Source organism: Penicillium cataractarum (genome assembly GCF_028827025.1).
Source record: "Penicillium cataractarum strain IBT 29864 chromosome Unknown utg000005l, whole genome shotgun sequence".
In the NCBI taxonomy this organism is placed as follows: domain Eukaryota; kingdom Fungi; phylum Ascomycota; class Eurotiomycetes; order Eurotiales; family Aspergillaceae; genus Penicillium; species Penicillium cataractarum.
The window spans coordinates 2725890-2742867 of NW_026622741.1; the positions used below are offsets into that span (position 1 = coordinate 2725890).

Below are 16978 nucleotides of genomic sequence, written 5' to 3' on the forward strand. Positions count from 1 at the left end.
AGGATTATTCCTTTTTCTTTCCTTCGTACTCGTACAGAAGGCAGCATTGAGTTTCTCTCTTGCGCGGGGCTGATCACAGCTTGTACATCCGAGCAACGATCATCTTGCAGTACAAGGCGTGCTGTGCGACATCAAGCCTTACTGCAGTTCATATTGAGGGATCTCTGAGAGAAATCTCATCATGAAGTCCTTCAAGATGCTGACCGGCCTCACTTTGCTGGCATTGTCTGCGGCGGAAGACTTGACCAAGCATGTCGATGTCTTGTAAGTGTCATCGCAAACGCAAGAACAAAGTCAGAGATATCTAACATCCTTTTAGCATGGGGACACAAAGCGGGGGCAATGATTTCCCCGGAGCAGCAAGACCCTTTGGAATGGTCAAACTGGGCCCTGATCTGCTCCAATCCGGAACAGATTCATACGCGGGATATCTACCGAATGGCAAGTTCTCTGGCTTCAGTTTGATGCACGAGCAAGGTACCGGAGGTGCTCCCAAGTACGGCACTGTCTCGCAGCTGCCACTGGTAGGTAACATCACTGATCCTCTATCCAACATCACTGTTGCTCGGTCTGGAACCGACCAAGGCTCTGTTGGATACTACAAAGCCGAGACAGCAGATGGTGTCGAGGTTGAGCTGAGTGCTGCTGCTCGAGCTGGAATCTACCGGTATACCTTCCCAAGTGAATCGGAGAAGAATATCCTGGTAGATGTCTCGCATGTGTTGCCATCTTTCCGCGGCCAGGGACTTGGACAGAACTATGAAGGTGGAAACTTGACCATCTTTGGGGATGGCCATTATGAAGGTCTTGGAACCTACAATAATGGATGGAATGAGGCTCCCAATTGGACTATCTATTTCTGTGAGTGTCATGATTCAAGAGATGGCTTTATGGAAATACTAACATCAACAGGTGGCTACTTCGAATCCGATGCAACAAGCAACAAAACATACGTTGCAACGGGTGCGGCCCCAAGCATTGAGAAGATGGGTGGCTCAGTCTCATCCACTTCAAATTCCACTCGAGTCGGTGCACTCTTCACCTTCAATGAAGAAGAAGTGATTTCTCGTGTTGGAATTTCATGGATATCCCCAGAGCAAGCCTGCGACAATGTGAACCGGGAGATTCCAGCCGGCACGAGCTTTGCTACTGTTGTCAACGACGCCGTTTCTGAATGGAATGAGAAGGTTTTGTCCAAGATCACCACGACTAACACCAATGACACCAGCCTCAGTCTGCTATACACCTCCCTCTACTTCATGCACCTGATCCCCACGAATCAAACTGGCGAGAATCCCGGCTGGGAGTCAGATGAGCCGTATTATCAAGACATTTTCACATTCTGGGTAAGCTCACCTCATTGTCCGTAATAAGTCCAGACCGGCACAACTAACAAGCTTAGGATCTATTCCGTTGCTCCACATCCCTCATGCAAGTCCTCCAGCCAACTGCCTACGAGGAGCAAATCCGGTCTCTGATCGACATCTGGCGACACGACGGCTACCTTCCCGACGCACGGTCATCCAACTATAACGGCCGCTCGCAAGGTGGTTCCAATGCCGACAACGTTCTCGCCGACGCCTACGTCAAAGGTGTCCGCGGGTCTGTCAACTGGGAAGATGGCTATAAAGCCATGGTCAAAGACGCCGAAGTCACGCCCGCAAATAACCCCGTCGACCCCATGGCGCCAGACTCGTCAACACACGAGGGTCGCGGCGCATTGCCCGACTGGCTCAGCCTTGGATACATCACGCCGACGTACAGTCGTGCCGTTAGCAGGGCTGTCGAGTATGCGGCTAATGACTTTAGTCTGTACCAGGTTGCGTCTGGGCTGAAGAAAGAGCAGGATGCGAAGAAGTATCTCAATCGGTCTCGCAACTGGCGTAACCATTGGAATCCTAAGCAGACTTCGCTCGGATTCTCGGGTTTTGTCGTCCCAAGGAATACTACCGGTTTCATTGAGACTGATCCGTTGAAAGACAGTGGCTACTGGGGAGATCCGTACTATGAAGCGAGCTCTTGGGCTTATTCCTGGGCGGATGTGCATGATATGCAGCATCTGATCAAGTTGATGGGAGGCGCGGACACGGTGGTCAACCGACTGAATACCATGTTCACCGAGGGTGCTAGTGGATCAAGTGGGATTATCTTCGATGCCACCAATGAGCCGTGAGTTATGCCTTCTTCTGTCAGCTATATCAATGAGTCACTCTAACGAGCATCAATAGAATGTTCAACATCCCTTACCTTTACAACTATGTTGGTCGCCAGGACCTGTCTGTATTGCAATCGCGGAAAGTCGCCAAAAGTGACTATACCACTGGCGTGTCAGGCCTCCCAGGTAACAGCGACGCCGGAGCAATGCAGACCTGGCTGCTGTGGAATATGATCGGTCTGTACCCGATCACCGGACAGACTACATTCCTCATCCATTCGCCATGGTTCGCGTCAATGACTATCGATCTTGGCGGTAACAAGAAATTGATAGTCACCTCGACGGGTGGTGATGGCAATGGTGATGAGGACTTTTACGTGCAAGGTTTGAAAGTAAACAGCAAGCCGTGGAAGAAGAACTGGCTGACCTGGGATGATATTTTCGCCAATGGAGGCACACTTGAGTTTGAACTAGGTTCGACGGCCGTGAACTGGACGACGGGCGAGTTGCCACCGAGTCCAGCATCGGAGTAGAGCGACGTACATACACATCTCATATACATACTTGCACTTAATTTGTTTATTCTAAATTCTCGCACTCGGTATTTAGCACTTGCTTTGTCAGCGTCATCGCGTAGTTATCCTATCAATCATCCTCATTTTGATGCTTGCGTGCCCTGTTGATAATCCCTGTCGCATGGTCCCATTTACGGATAATGGTATCCAGAACATTCGAACGGTCTTCTTTCCTATTAGCCCGCACTTTGTCATCAATCATCCTTAGTCAACTTGTTTTACCTTCCAGCCTGTCATTCTTTTGTTGATAGTTTCTGGTCCTTCGGTAGGCCGTGATGATTGGGTTAAGAGATGATCTGCGTCTTGGACCACGGTAAAGGTGGCGCGACCCCGCATCAGTACTTCGGTTGGAGCTTGGAGCTTTGAAGTCGACATCAAAGTTTTAAGTGTCTGAGGTCAGACTCGCGGTTGGTCCCTGGCTCGATAGAAAACCTGTTAGGCGTTAAGATTGGACATTTAAAAGCGCTACGGTTCGACGGCTCGGTGAAAGTAGTTCTCCTTTCAACTCTTCTATCAATCGAAGATTTTAACGCAATTGATTGATTTCTCACCGAGAAAAAAGTCTACAATACCTACTATGCTTGGACTATCCAGTACCACAACTCAATTACTCCCGGCCCCAGGATTCACGATGCCAGCAACAATGGACCCGATTCTTCCCTCGGGTTCTCCCCACGTTACCCGCAGCGAAAAAGATTCCCTTCTCAAGACATTACGGGAGAGACAACCCACAAGAAAACCGGCAGGCCACCCATCAGAGCACGAATTCAAGCCCCAGGCAAGACCAAGAAAGGCCCATCGTGGCCCCGGTCCCCAAATATCTCGAGACGCTATCAGCCCCGCGAGGGCCCGACACCTTGAGCGCAACCGTCTCGCTGCAAACAAATGCCGGCTGAAAAAGAAGAGAGAACACGAGCAGATCCAGGGCGTATTACAGAGCGAGACGGCACGACGAGACATACTATTAGCGGAGGTGGATGTCCTGAGAGAGGAACTCTGGCGTCTTAAAAACCGAGTCTTCGCGCATGCAAATTGTGACGATCAGCATATCAGTCTCCAGCTTTCACAAATGAACCAGGATCTCCTCAATTCGAGCTCGCGGCGAAGCTCGTCGTCGTCTTTCGAGGATAATCTGTCTTCTGGTGGGTCAGAAGAAGGTGCAATGGGCATGGATGCGTGTACGACTTTCCCGGAGTGGGGAGATTTCTCGAGTACGCTGCCTGTCTACGACCAGGATCGTTGTGGAGGGTATTTTGATGAATTACTTGATAACTTTGTTGATGTCACCAAGATGTAGGGCATGTTTTCTGCTCTTTTTTTTGTATCTACTTAATCAGTTATGAGACTTATGAGAAAAATGGCATTAATCATTGATGTCATCCTTCTTACAAAAGTACGTTCTCGAATCGTTGTATCCAGAGATCGAATTTATTCAAACTACAGCTATGACTGGACGAATAATCCGAGAACGTGTACCTGTTTAAAATCCCTTTTCAGGATCGGCAGTGCGATATAGATTCAAGTATTGAATCTACAGGGACGCAACGGAGTATTTTCCCTGCTAATAAAGACAAGAGCTGAATATCAGGGCAATGGTAGCTCGCAATAGAGCTGGATGATGTACAGGGGTCCCGAGGAGAAACTCCTTCAGGCTTTGAGTATGTACATTGAACAGCCCCACTCTTTTCTACCAGTTTCATGGAAACGCATATGTGGAGAACTGCAACCACTCAACTGTTTCCGGATTCATCATCCCGTCCGTTCTTAGAGATCGAATGTTGGTTAATCGATCGGAACGGCCGGGACATGCCCGTGAAAAAGGTTCTGATTGAAGGGAACGAATGGCCGCCCAATTGTATACCGTAGGGCTGGGTATCAAGTGGAGCCGCCACCATCAAGCTACTTTGCCACTGAGGACGAGAGTTCCCGAGAAGTTACGATTTGTTAGCACTTGTCGAATACTTGAGACCTTGATGTCGACAGTAATATGACTGCAGTGGCTGATTTATCCCCTCTCTGCTGCCATAGGAACATTGGCAGCATACAATCGAAAACATGATTAGGACCAGTATTATCTTATAAAATGAGGTCATTTGCAGTTCTAGCTCGAATTTTAACGGTCTCCATATCCTCGGGCGCTACTGGCCACCTCACTAACATTAAGTTTCCTTGGGTTACTCGTATGACGCTTGTGTTGCTGTCGTTAGAGTCTTCATAAAGCATGTCGCGTTTCACTAACTTTTTACCTCTCATCGTTAACCGCCAGCTCTGTTCACCATGTAGATAACAGTTAAACCAGGGAGAGGACAAGTGGTTGTGGATAAGAGCAAACTACAAGCTGATGCGAAGGTTCCGGTTTGTCATAGGGACATATGTCTCTGCCCTAACTAGAAACCCGGTCTTCGTTGACGTTGCTGAGCATCTTTCGGTGGCAAGAACGGCTCAAATGACCACCGAGTTCAACAATTAAAATCATATCAAATACAGTGGATACTACTCGCTTAAATTGAAATATCGGGATATTCATGGTAGGTAATATACGGGAACAGTCTTGATATCCATGTAGATGCACCAGCGCCGGCACCCCAGCCTCATATCGAGAATCGAAAAGGCTTCCCTTGGCGACTCGCAGAGACGTCCAGACTACAGTGGGCCATAAAAGGTGAAGCGTATTTATAGGACTTCTGAATTGATGATTGGCTTTCTCGGAAGTCATAAGGTAGGAGTGTATCAGGTAGTCTTGTTGAGCTCACTGGACCACGCCCGGGGGCATGACTGCACGTTGTCTGTCTATTTTCACACGGTGATGCTTCACATCTTTATATTAGTTTTTATCGAGTATAGCCAACTGCATCCGAACAGTATGTTCGTATTATCTGGCCCTATCAATCTAGACTTGAGGGTTGGTATTGTTTTGAATTAGAGCAGCGTCTATACAAACATTTGTGCTTATGATTGAATAGGCGTAGGGGTAACTAATCACTGGCCGCTTCATTTTCTACAAAGGAGGAATTATTTCCATGCGTCCTGGCTAGTTACGGAACCCTAGTAGTGGCCCAATATCCATGTTGCGAACACCTCCGTAGAACAGCCACCGTAATGCCCTAGAGACAGTCAGATCTTACAAGAGCCAATGTCGACAAACAACTCGATTCGATGATCAGAGGCACACGGCCAATTTCTGAAGATATGACAATTTTAGCAGCTCATAGCAAACACGCGCGATGGCTATTAATACCTAAAGGCTTGCAGATATCAGAGCTTATATGCCTGTATTAAAGGCGACTTGAGTCTTGAGTCCTTGAGTCCTGTCCCGCCAGAGGTCACTTCTAATTAAGATATCCATCTAGGTACCTGCATCAAGATGTTTGGCGCAGTATTAAGGCCCGGTAATAAAGATTCTAGGATTGTCCGTTCGACCCAGTCTTCCTCTAGACAAAATCAAGATAATCAAGATTTCAAATTTAACAGATTAAACTTATAGCAGAGAGGAATTGACTGGGTGAGAGTACAATTTAAAAATAGTTCCCCAAGAGGCAGGGGTTGGGGAGGGATTGAGTTTCACCGAGATGCATCTGGTAAGGCGAGAGACCGAAGCAGTCGAGGTGGTACCCGGGACCAGGCCAGGAACGGCCGACTGTCGCCCGGTGGAACTTTATAGCTATCGCGATAATAATCAACACGAAGATAGAGATTGGTAGATCAAAATTAATAATAGTATATTCCCTGAATATTAATCAATCACCCTATTCCCTCAACAAAGCTGGCCAAGTCAGTGACCAAAACCGGATTCGCCTCCAGAAAACCACCAGGAGGCCCGAGCTCCCCCGCATCTCCACCTGGACAATCGCAGCTTACCCCCGCAGCCAATCACTCCCACGGTCTGGCCATCGCTGGGATGCGCGATAAACGTTGAGAGTCTCTCAGAGAGGGGTCCCGCAGGTCATCTCTTTCCCCTGTTTCTCTTTTCTTCCAACTTTCTTGACCTGTAAACAATCTGGACGCAAAGAATATGGCGTCTACTTCTGAAGTCCCCGCCGACGGAACAGGTACGTCACTGATGGAGCAGCTCTGTTGAGCTGCGCCAGGTTGAGCTAGGAGCTTGCTGGTCGCCGTTCGAGGCAATCCCTCATGAATTGATAGCTGATCTATACCCTGCTATCCAGGCGTCCTCCAACTTGACCCGTGGTTGGAACCTCATCGCGATGTGCTGAAGCATCGCTACAGCGTGGTGGAGAAATGGGCCAACGCCATCAATGAGTCCGAAGGTGGATTGGACAAGTTCAGCAAGGTAGAATTGAACCTGCACTCGTTGCGATCAATTAGCGTGAGCTAACCAATGGTCGCTCCTTCCAGGGCTATGAAACCTTTGGCCTCAATGCTCAGCCAAATGGCGACATCAAGTACCGGGAATGGGCACCGAATGCAGTGGAGGCTTCGCTGGTCGGCGATTTCAGTACGTCCTTCAGGATGAAGAGCAAAAAATCAAAGATCTTGAATCGAATTACTGAGACTGGCAGACAACTGGGATAACGAAGCCAACCCTATGACCAAGAACAGCTTCGGCGTGTGGGAAGTGACCGTGCCTGCTGTCAATGGCAGCCCGGCGATTCCCCACGAGAGCAAGATCAAGGCAAGTCCGTCCATTTCTAGAATTAGACAGAGCTCTCAAGCTAACGTCACTTTAATTGGCCTAGATCACCATGGTTCTCCCCGGCGGCGAGCGCATCTATCGCATTCCTGCATGGATCAAGCGGGTCGTGCAGGACCTCGACGTCTCTCCGGTCTACGACGCCGTTTTCTGGAACCCACCCGCCAGCGATCGATACACCTTCAAACACCCACGACCCAAGAAGCCCGAGAGTCTTCGTATCTATGAGGCACACGTCGGTATCTCATCGCCCGAAACCCGGGTCGCCACGTACAAGGAGTTCACCAAGAATATGCTCCCGCGTATCAAGTACCTTGGCTACAATGCGATCCAGTTGATGGCCATTATGGAGCACGCCTACTATGCCAGCTTCGGATACCAGGTGAACAACTTTTTCGCGGCAAGTAGTCGCTACGGATCTCCCGAGGATCTGAAGGAGCTCATTGATACTGCTCATAGTATGGGGCTGGTGGTACTGCTGGATGTGGTGCACAGTCACGCGTCGAAGAACGTGCTTGATGGCCTGAACATGTTCGATGGATCCGATCATCTTTATTTCCACGAGGGTGGAAAGGGTCGCCATGAGTTGTGGGATAGTCGCTTGTTTAACTATGGACATCATGAAGTGCTGCGGTTCCTCTTGAGTAACCTGCGCTTCTGGATGGATGAGTATCAGTTTGATGGTTTCCGATTTGACGGTGTCACTAGCATGCTTTACGTGCACCACGGTATTGGAACGTATGTCCACTCTCTCTTCGTCACCTGCGACATCCTTGGTCTCAAGCTAACTATATCATTAGAGGCTTCTCCGGTGGTTACCACGAGTACTTCGGCCCCGGTGTCGATGAGGAGGGCGTCACTTACCTAGCCCTTGCCAACACAATGCTGCACGAGCTCTACCCCGAGTGTATCACCGTCGCGGAAGACGTCTCCGGTATGCCCGCCTTGTGTCTCCCCCACTCCCTTGGAGGCGTCGGCTTCGACTACCGACTAGCCATGGCCGTACCCGACATGTACATCAAGCTGCTGAAAGAAAAGTCCGACAACGAGTGGGACATTGGCAACCTTGCATTCACACTGACAAACCGTCGCCACGGCGAAAAGACCATTGCCTACGCCGAGAGCCACGACCAAGCGTAAGTACAATACCTAAAACAGCCATCTCTCCCCGCAAACACTTCCTCTCTAACAAAAAGCCCTCCACACAAACAGACTAGTCGGCGACAAAACCCTCATGATGTGGCTCTGCGACAAAGAAATGTACACCCACATGTCCGTCCTAACAGACTTCACCCCGGTAATCGAACGCGGCATGGCCCTCCACAAAATGATCCGCCTAGTAACCCACGGCCTCGGCGGCGAAGGCTACCTAAACTTCGAAGGCAACGAATTCGGGCACCCCGAATGGCTCGATTTCCCCCGCGAAGGAAACGGAAATTCCTTCTGGTACGCCCGCCGCCAACTAAACCTGACAGAAGACCACCTGCTCCGCTACAAATTCCTCAACGAATTCGACCGCGCCATGCAACTCGGCGAAGCCAAGTATGGATGGCTGCATGCGCCGCAGGCGTACGTTAGCTTGAAGAATGAGAGTGACAAGGTACTCGTCTTTGAGAGGGCGGGGTTGGTGTGGATCTTCAATTTCCATCCTACGGAGAGTTTTACGGATTATCGGGTTGGCGTGGATGTTCCGGGGACGTATCGGATTGTGCTTGATTCGGATGATCAGGCGTTTGGGGGGTTGGGGAGGAATGTTAAGGAGACGAGGTTCTTTACGACTGATATGCCGTGGAATGGGAGGGCGAACTTTACGCAGGTTTATATCCCGACGAGGACTGCTTTGGTGAGTTGAGCCCTGCCTTTGGGTTTCTTGTGCTGTTGAGTTGTTTGGCTAACGGGTTTCCTGGGGTAGGTTCTTGCTTTGGAAGAAACTCTGTGAAGGGCAGTGTAGGGAGGGGTGTCGAGAATCCTCAACTTCGTGATTCAACAATACACGAAGAGTCATGACATACATCTTGTTCTGGATTTGGTCTTTTAGCTAGTTAGTTTAGCTTGTTCTGTTTAATCAAGTGAATGGTTTGAAGTTCTACCACTTTTGCCTCCTCTGTCGTCCACGTAGACAACAATAAGGTGATCTTGCCATGCCATCAGCCATTTACACGTCTAGATGGCATTAGCATCATAGCAGGACACACAGGAGCAAGGATCAATATAGGACATGGTAAACACCATGAGTCCAACCCCCAAGATACCGTCTGATATCCCCGAGCATGCCACGCCGAGAGAGTTGTCTACAACTACAAGCCTTCTACAAGTTACAAAATCAAAATCTTCAACAAAAGAAAATACAATTGGACACCAGGATATTTAGGGTCGCCATACAGGCCATGGGTTTTCAACTCTAAATACACAATAATGAAACACAAGCCTGGCTAGGGTGCGTCTAGCAAGGCTTTAAAAAGGAGAATCTCATCAACTCGCTCGTTAGACAAGACAGTGTGTTTTCCCTCCCTCATCCAAACAAACACATCAAGGCTTTCGCCTTTCATCCACCGTCCTATTCTCTTCTCAAGCCTTGCTCATTCCCACCGATATGAGATGCACTCCGGATAAACCCCTTCACACCTCATTCCCTCGGTAGATCAGGTAGCGTCCTCGTCTCCGTTTTCACAGCGACGTCCAAGGTCAAAACACCTTTCAGGTCAATATCAAGTCTCCCGCAAACAGATCACGTCAGAAAGACAAGAGCGGAATCAATTGTGACAATCAGAATCCCTTTCTGGTTTTCTTTCTTCTCTTTAAGATCGGAGTAGTATACACGCAATCGAAAAGGAAAAAGTGACGTCAAGTGGGAGAGGAGACACACAAGACTAGAGAGGAGTTCAAAAGACACAAGGAACAAAAGAAAGACCAGATCCAGACCAAGAAGGAGACATAGAAGAGAGGAATACAAACACACACGCAGTGGAGAAGGAGCTTGGCAAGAAGATTTCAGAAAGCAGCGAAAGTTTTTTTGACAAGAGGGATGTTGAACATGGGATGGAAAAACCCCCCGCCGCTAGCTAAGCAAAATGGACAAAATTACATTTAGGCAGAGCCCTCGAGCTCAGCCAGAATCTTCTCACCCTTGGCGCGGGCAGAGGCGAAGTCACCAACCATGTAGAAGGCGTTCTCGGGGAGGTCATCACCCTCACCGTTGATAATAGCCTTGAAGGAAGAGATGGTGTCCTTCAGGTCAACGAGCTGACCCTCGATACCAGTGAAGACCTGGGCGACAGCGAAGGGCTGGGACAGGAAACGCTGGAGCTTACGGGCACGCTCGACGGTGAGCTTGTCAGCCTCGGACAACTCGTCCATACCGAGAATGGCAATGATATCCTGGAGGGACTTGTACTCCTGGAGCATCTGCTGGACACGGCTGGCGGTGTTGTAGTGCTCGTCACCGATGATACGGGGGTCGAGCATACGGGACTTGGAGTCCAGAGGGTCGACAGCGGGGTAGATACCCAGCTCGGAGATACCACGGGACAACACAGTGGTGGCGTCCAAGTGGGCGAAGGTGGTAGCGGGGGCGGGATCAGTCAGATCGTCAGCGGGCACGTAGACGGCCTGGACGGAGGTAATGGAACCCTTCTGGGTGGTGGTAATACGCTCCTGCATACCACCCATGTCGACGGCCAGAGTGGGCTGGTAACCGACGGCAGAGGGGATACGACCGAGAAGGGCAGACACCTCGGAACCGGCCTGGGTGAAACGGAAAATGTTGTCAATGAAGAGCAGCACATCCTGACCCTCCTCGTCACGGAAGTACTCGGCAATGGTCAGACCGGTAAGGGCGACACGGGCACGGGCACCCGGGGGCTCGTTCATCTGACCGAAGACCAGAGCGACCTTGGAGTCACCCTCGAGCTGGATGACACCAGTCTCCTGCATCTCGTGGTACAGATCGTTACCCTCACGGGTACGCTCACCGACACCGCAGAACACGGAGTAACCACCGTGGGCCTTGGCGATGTTGTTCTAAAAGTATGGTGATTAGTATAGATCCAAAAGGGAGGAGGAAGTTCTCCTCATGCCACGGGGTTGGAAAAACTTACAATCAGCTCCTGAATGAACACAGTCTTGCCGACACCGGCACCACCGAACAGACCAATCTTACCACCACGGGCGTAGGGGGCAAGAAGATCGACGACCTTGATACCAGTGACGAGAATCTCAGCAGAGGTGGACTGCTCGACGAACTCTGGGGGGTCGGCGTGAATGGGGAGGAACTTGGTGGCCTTGACGGGACCACGCTCGTCAATGGGGTCACCAGTGACGTTCAGGATACGGCCAAGAGTGCCGGGACCGACGGGAACCTTGATGGGGGAACCGGTGTCGCGGGCGACAGCACCACGCATGAGACCCTCGGTACCTGAACATGGACGTTAGCAAGGCGATGGTTCAAGCCATAAAAAACATGCCGGGCCGACCGGGTGGGTCCCCATCCCCTTTTAGGGAAGGATCAAGGGCACGACACGGTGGCTCCGGGCAGGAATATACGCAGGGGGGAAGCTTACCGTCCATGGCAATAGTACGGACGACATTCTCACCCAAGTGTTGCTACGAAGCAGGTTAGCTAGATGCGATGAGAGAGAGAGAGGAAGGGGAGACAAGGGGGGAAATTGTTGAGAGAGGTCGGGGTGTGGACCAATCACAGGGCACGTACGGAAACCTCGAGCACAAGCTTCTGGCCGTTGTTCTCGGTCTCAATGGCGTTGAGAATGGCAGGGAGCTTCTCGCCCTCGAACTTCACTGTAGTATGGCGAATATCAGGTCAGCCAATGTCCCTGGGAGTTGTTTTGAGATCGATTGCGATGGCTTTGGAGATGGATTGGGGCCGAGGAAAAGATTTTCGCGCGTGTCCCCCCAAGTCCAGCCAGGGCGTCGAGGAGCAACCACGTACCGTCAACGACGGCACCAATAACCTGGTGAATCTTGCCAGACTGAGCGACATCCGAGCTGGCGAAGCGAGCAGAGAGGGCGGGCAGGGCATTGGCGCGGAGAGGCTTGAAGGCGCGGGCGACGGGGGTCGGCCGGGCATAGGCAGCCCTCCCGAAGGTCCGGGCGAGACCGCTGTAGAGAAAAAACCAGTTAGGGGGATGCGAGTTCATGATGAAGGAGGATGTTGATGGATGGAGGAGGTGAGTGTATGGGGGATCGAATGGGTGACGTACCTCTTGAACATGATGGAGGTGTTGAAGAGCGAGGTGTAGGGATAGAGAAGGTGTGGATGGGGGGAGGGAAAAGAGGGAAGAAGAAGGAAGAGAGGTTGGTGGACTCTCCTCTCTCGCTGGCACGGGAACTGGGCCGCACTACACCTTTCCGGGGCGGTTTTGCCGATGGTCCCGTGATGAACCGATGGTCGGAGACTGCAATTATACATGGGACTTCAACCACTTTAACATTTTCAACATCGACAATAGTTTCCCAAACTTATTTTCCAACCTTGATGTATATTATTCCAGCTACTATTTGACTCCCATCTCACCACAGTGCTGGTGTTGCTCTTTCCCCCGTTGCTAGGACACCTTCGTCCTTCTCACCGGTCGGCTTGGCGTCCGGATGCAGGGGAGAGCCCCAGCGCAACTATAAACACCTCTCCAGCATGCAAAGCCGTTTCGTATAATTTTCATAGCAAATACTAACCAACTATATACTTCCTTTTTTATAAGTAGTTATTTTTTAACCATTGACCTCAATTCTCGGGGTTGGTGGTGGTTCCCTGGAGCTCCCCAGTTCCCAGTATTTTCTCCGATCGAAAATCTCTGACGTGTAAACTCGGAGTGCTCGACCGCCCATCCGAGTTCTGGTATGGGAACCATAGAAATCTGCGAAAGCTCCTACGAGCCAGTGATCAGCTTCGTAGATAGTCGAAATCTCTATAGAACTGCTCGAAATCATCATAAATAGCATATCCTCTTCTCTATTGTGTATAATGGCCACATTGCACCTCGCAATGGCCCTTCGTCGTTCTCGTGCGCTTGGACAGGGGTTCTCCGCACCAGCTATGCAGGTTCCGAATCCCTCCGGGAAAAAAGACGCACCAACGGAGACCACCTACGTACGAGAAGGGGAACTCTACATATCAACCCAAAAAATACATAGATCAAGATTAAATAACAAAGCATGCATAATAAAACAACGAAACGGTCCAACATGTTTCTCTATGGCTACAAAAGAGATACATTGACTATAGCACAGTACGGGATACACGCATTTTCGGATGCTTGTGGGCCAAAGGACAAAAAACCATGAACGGCTCAGACTGGACTCGACCGGTGCCCATCGACGGTCAATTCAAAAATCGACGTGGCGAGCATCATGCAAGCCATAGACTCAAGAGAATATCTCTGGGTCCCAATGGGCGTGCGAAATGGATATCTCGCCCCGTTCGACCCCAATATCTGAGTCCTGTTCATCCCCAATCGGGCACCTAGCCCACTTATGACTTCTCGGCGGGGGCGCTCTGGACGAAGCCCTTGCCCTCGTAGCCCGGCTTGCTGATACCGTGGATGGGGTTCATCTTCTCGGACTGTAGGTGGAGAAATCTGTTAGCAAATCCCGGACCAAGTTCGACGGAGCATGGGTGCTGGAGAATCCCAGAAAAGAAAACTAGCAGTATCAAGTCCATAGCTGCAGAGAGTAGACGTACCAGAGCGTATTCGTTGGAGGCCTCCTGCCACTCCTGGGACATGGTCTTGGGCTGGGGCTTGGCGAAGTAGTGGATAGCGTAGAAGACGAGGAAGGAGGCGAGGGTGAGCTGGGTAACCTTGAAGAAGATCTTCAGGCCCTCGCCCTTGGGGGTCTCAGCGCGGGGACCGTGAGGACCAAAGGCAATCCAGTAGGCTAGAGGAGAAAAAAAAGATCGATATCAGCAATGCCGAAAAAGGAAATTCAAGGATGGCCGAATAAAATTCAGCCTCGGATACCGCAGGGTAGGCGAGTAACCACTTCCGAGACTGCAAATTGATATCGACTGGGTAGTACGTACCGGCCTTCTTCTCCTGGAGGGTCATCTGGTGCCAGTCAACCTTCATACGGTCACGGAGCTGCATCCACAGCTCGGCCTGCTCCTGAGGGGGCATGCCCTCCCAGCGCTTCTCGATGGAGGCCAGAGTAGGGTTGGCAATGGCGTGGTCGGAGGCAGCGCGGGCCTGCAGGGCGTTCAGCGAGGCCAATGGGCCGGCACGGATGGCGGCCGGGCTGCGAGGAGCAGCGCGAGCGATGGAGCGAAGAAACATTGTGCGGCAGGTGGGAGGTGGGAGCACCACGTCGAAAACGAGTCAATTGATGGTGGAGAGAGGAGTCCGGGACCAGAAGAGTCTGGCAGCGAGGGGGACTCGGCTGGAGAAGAGAGTGGAGGGGGAGGGTCGGGGGATGGGGAAGGATTGAAGTTGTTCTGGTGGTTTGAGGTGGAAAGTCGCGAGGTTTCCGGACTAGCGCTGGTCTGGTTTGTCCGCCCGCTGATTGGGCCGTTGCCCAGCCCGGCCGCCAGTGAGCATCATCATCATTCTCAGCAACATCATACGATAGGAATAGGCAGTTTATGTGCGTAGTATATGTATCAAAATTATATGAAAGACCTGGATAACTTGCTAGCAGGCAAGTATTTCACTCTCTACACATTTCTATCAATTCATCCCCGATCGGCAACCTACATCACGCCTACGCTCGTACGGACTCGGTCGCAGCCCTAGGAAGAGGGGCTTGTACAACCACACCAGAAAATCAAAATAGAAAATCACAGGCTATCAGATTGACCTCGAGCTCTCCGTTTCTTGATACTCTAACACTTCATCCTCCAATTCCCCCCAATTGGCTAACCTAGACCATCTTCTACCTTGTCGGTCAACCAATCCATACGAAGAGCATAGTAGACCCAACAACTAGACGCATTGGACAAACGACACATAATCAGATACGAGGTAAACGAGGCAAATGATCACAAATGCACAAAAGAACAAGAATCAAAAGATGATCATGATCATGGCTATCCCACAAAGGGAAAAGAGAGGAGAAATCGGGCCAAAGTCGTAACGGTCTTTGCATTGCAACTAGGAAAAAGAAGAAGAGAAAACGAGTAGAACGGTGTGCAGAGAAGCGGATGGACTTGATCGTGCCGTAGCACCGTCAAGGTGGGAAAACAAAAACCCCCTATCGATCACGCAGCCCGGACCCAGCCGGCGCCGTTATCTATTTACCAGCCTTGCCACCGGAAGCCTCGCTGAGGACGGTCTTCCACTCAATGTCGGACTTGTCATCGGCGTGGATGGAGGCCGAGAGGTTAAGGGCGTTCTTCAGGACCTCACGGGTGCTGGCATAGATCATGGACCACTAGATAGCAGTGTTAGTCAACGGGAATTGCTATTGCAAATGCGACACCTCGCAAATCAACAGTCTGGCAATTGAGACTTACCAGAGTAGGGGTGTCGCTGGGGACCCAGGAGATGAAGATGATCTTGCTTCTGTAATTGGAACATGTGAGTGGAATGAAACTCTCCGCAATCACGAATATGGCGGATGCCTAGAACGGGGGGGATGCGCACCTCTTGCCCTCGCCACCACCGAGGTCGTACTCAACGTCGTAGACAGCGTACCGGGGAGCGGGACGACCCTGGCTGTCCTGGGAAGCAGCGAGCTGCTCACGGAAAACCTCGTAGTCCTGGTCGTGACCGACAGCGTCGACAACAACGTCCCTCTTGTTATCGGAGATCTTGTAAATGATGTACTTGGTCTTGCCCTTGCTGAGACGGAACTCGTTGAATGCCGTCAGGCACTCATCCTGGACGGAGACACTGCGAATCGAAATATCAATACGAAATCCAATGGTAGTGGTGGTAATGGTGAGAAAACGGTGCGGGTTTGGCCGCTGACGGGAGAGGAGAGGGGAAGATCATACCCGGATGCGAGCTGCGCAACGAATTCAAATTAGTACATAATTGCAATGGGGGATAGAATTCGTGGCCTGCTTGATACTTACAGACATGGCTTTTTTTGTGTAGATGGGAGAGAAGAGAAAAGGGGGAGAGAAAGACGGGTCGCCTAGGAAGTGGCACACGATGTCAGTGGCTGAGATGTCAGGAACAGGGGAAGTCTCCTCTCGAGGTCAACCTGCTTGAGCGACCAGGGCGGTGAGGTAGAAGCTCCGAGGATACCAGCTAGAGGGTATAGCTCACACAAAAACCAGGGACAAGGGGATTCTCACAAGATTAACGGGGGGAATGGGGAGTGGATGGGGGGGATGAGGCGGAGGGGTTGTTGCCCAGGTGTTGCGATGGTGGGGGTGGCAGCACGTGATGCCGGTACACCTATTTTGGAATAAACAATGTGTTGGCCGAGAGTTATATCATGGCAGGCCTATATATGTCTATGACAGGCGGCTCTGGTAGCTAGTCTATCCAACAATATTGGGTATGGCTCTTGTATTACAAATTCCTTTTGTCCAGGCATCTATTAGGTGTGCTGGCAGCCTAGATTGCAGTTGACGTCTCTCCGACCATCTATGTAGCTCCACAGCCACGCAGTACCATTGCCGAAGATCACACTACCTAGCAT

General features: G+C 50.9%; 6 protein-coding genes across 6 annotated transcripts; 3 read left to right on the plus strand and 3 right to left on the minus strand.

Moving 5' to 3' along the window:
• Positions 1-181: 181 nt before the first annotated feature.
• Positions 182-2688, plus strand: N7496_006665 (alpha-1,2-mannosidase family protein; the record flags this gene model as incomplete). The annotated part of the gene is made up of 5 exons (XM_056699594.1): positions 182-264; positions 320-861; positions 913-1346; positions 1403-2169; positions 2229-2688. The coding sequence occupies 5 exons, from the start codon at positions 182-184 to the stop codon at positions 2686-2688; spliced, it is 2286 nt and encodes a 761-aa protein (XP_056555007.1).
• Positions 2689-3373: 685 nt separating this feature from the next.
• N7496_006666 (bZIP transcription factor) lies at positions 3374-4027 on the plus strand (the record flags this gene model as incomplete). Its single annotated transcript, XM_056699595.1, has 1 exon — positions 3374-4027. The coding sequence occupies one exon, from the start codon at positions 3374-3376 to the stop codon at positions 4025-4027; it is 654 nt and encodes a 217-aa protein (XP_056555008.1).
• A 2715-nt stretch (positions 4028-6742) lies between these two features.
• Positions 6743-9233, plus strand: N7496_006667 (1,4-alpha-glucan branching enzyme GLC3; the record flags this gene model as incomplete). Its single annotated transcript, XM_056699596.1, is given in 7 exon segments — positions 6743-6779; positions 6897-7057; positions 7087-7186; positions 7251-7408; positions 7428-8119; positions 8182-8517; positions 8594-9233. 7 exon segments carry the CDS (start codon positions 6743-6745, stop codon positions 9231-9233), a joined length of 2124 nt encoding a protein of 707 aa, XP_056555009.1.
• Positions 9234-10468: 1235 nt separating this feature from the next.
• N7496_006668 (F1F0 ATP synthase subunit beta) lies at positions 10469-12608 on the minus strand (the record flags this gene model as incomplete). The annotated part of the gene is made up of 6 exons (XM_056699597.1): positions 10469-11401; positions 11479-11795; positions 11941-11983; positions 12090-12175; positions 12327-12496; positions 12598-12608. The coding sequence occupies 6 exons, from the start codon at positions 12606-12608 to the stop codon at positions 10469-10471; spliced, it is 1560 nt and encodes a 519-aa protein (XP_056555010.1).
• Positions 12609-13865: 1257 nt separating this feature from the next.
• On the minus strand, positions 13866-14664 carry N7496_006669 (cytochrome c oxidase subunit IV family protein; the record flags this gene model as incomplete). The annotated part of the gene is made up of 3 exons (XM_056699598.1): positions 13866-13955; positions 14076-14269; positions 14415-14664. 3 exons carry the CDS (start codon positions 14662-14664, stop codon positions 13866-13868), a joined length of 534 nt encoding a protein of 177 aa, XP_056555011.1.
• Positions 14665-15616: 952 nt separating this feature from the next.
• N7496_006670 (actin-binding ADF family protein) lies at positions 15617-16409 on the minus strand (the record flags this gene model as incomplete). The annotated part of the gene is made up of 5 exons (XM_056699599.1): positions 15617-15757; positions 15840-15888; positions 15970-16218; positions 16323-16333; positions 16404-16409. The coding sequence occupies 5 exons, from the start codon at positions 16407-16409 to the stop codon at positions 15617-15619; spliced, it is 456 nt and encodes a 151-aa protein (XP_056555012.1).
• Between the last annotated feature and the right edge of the window lie 569 nt (positions 16410-16978).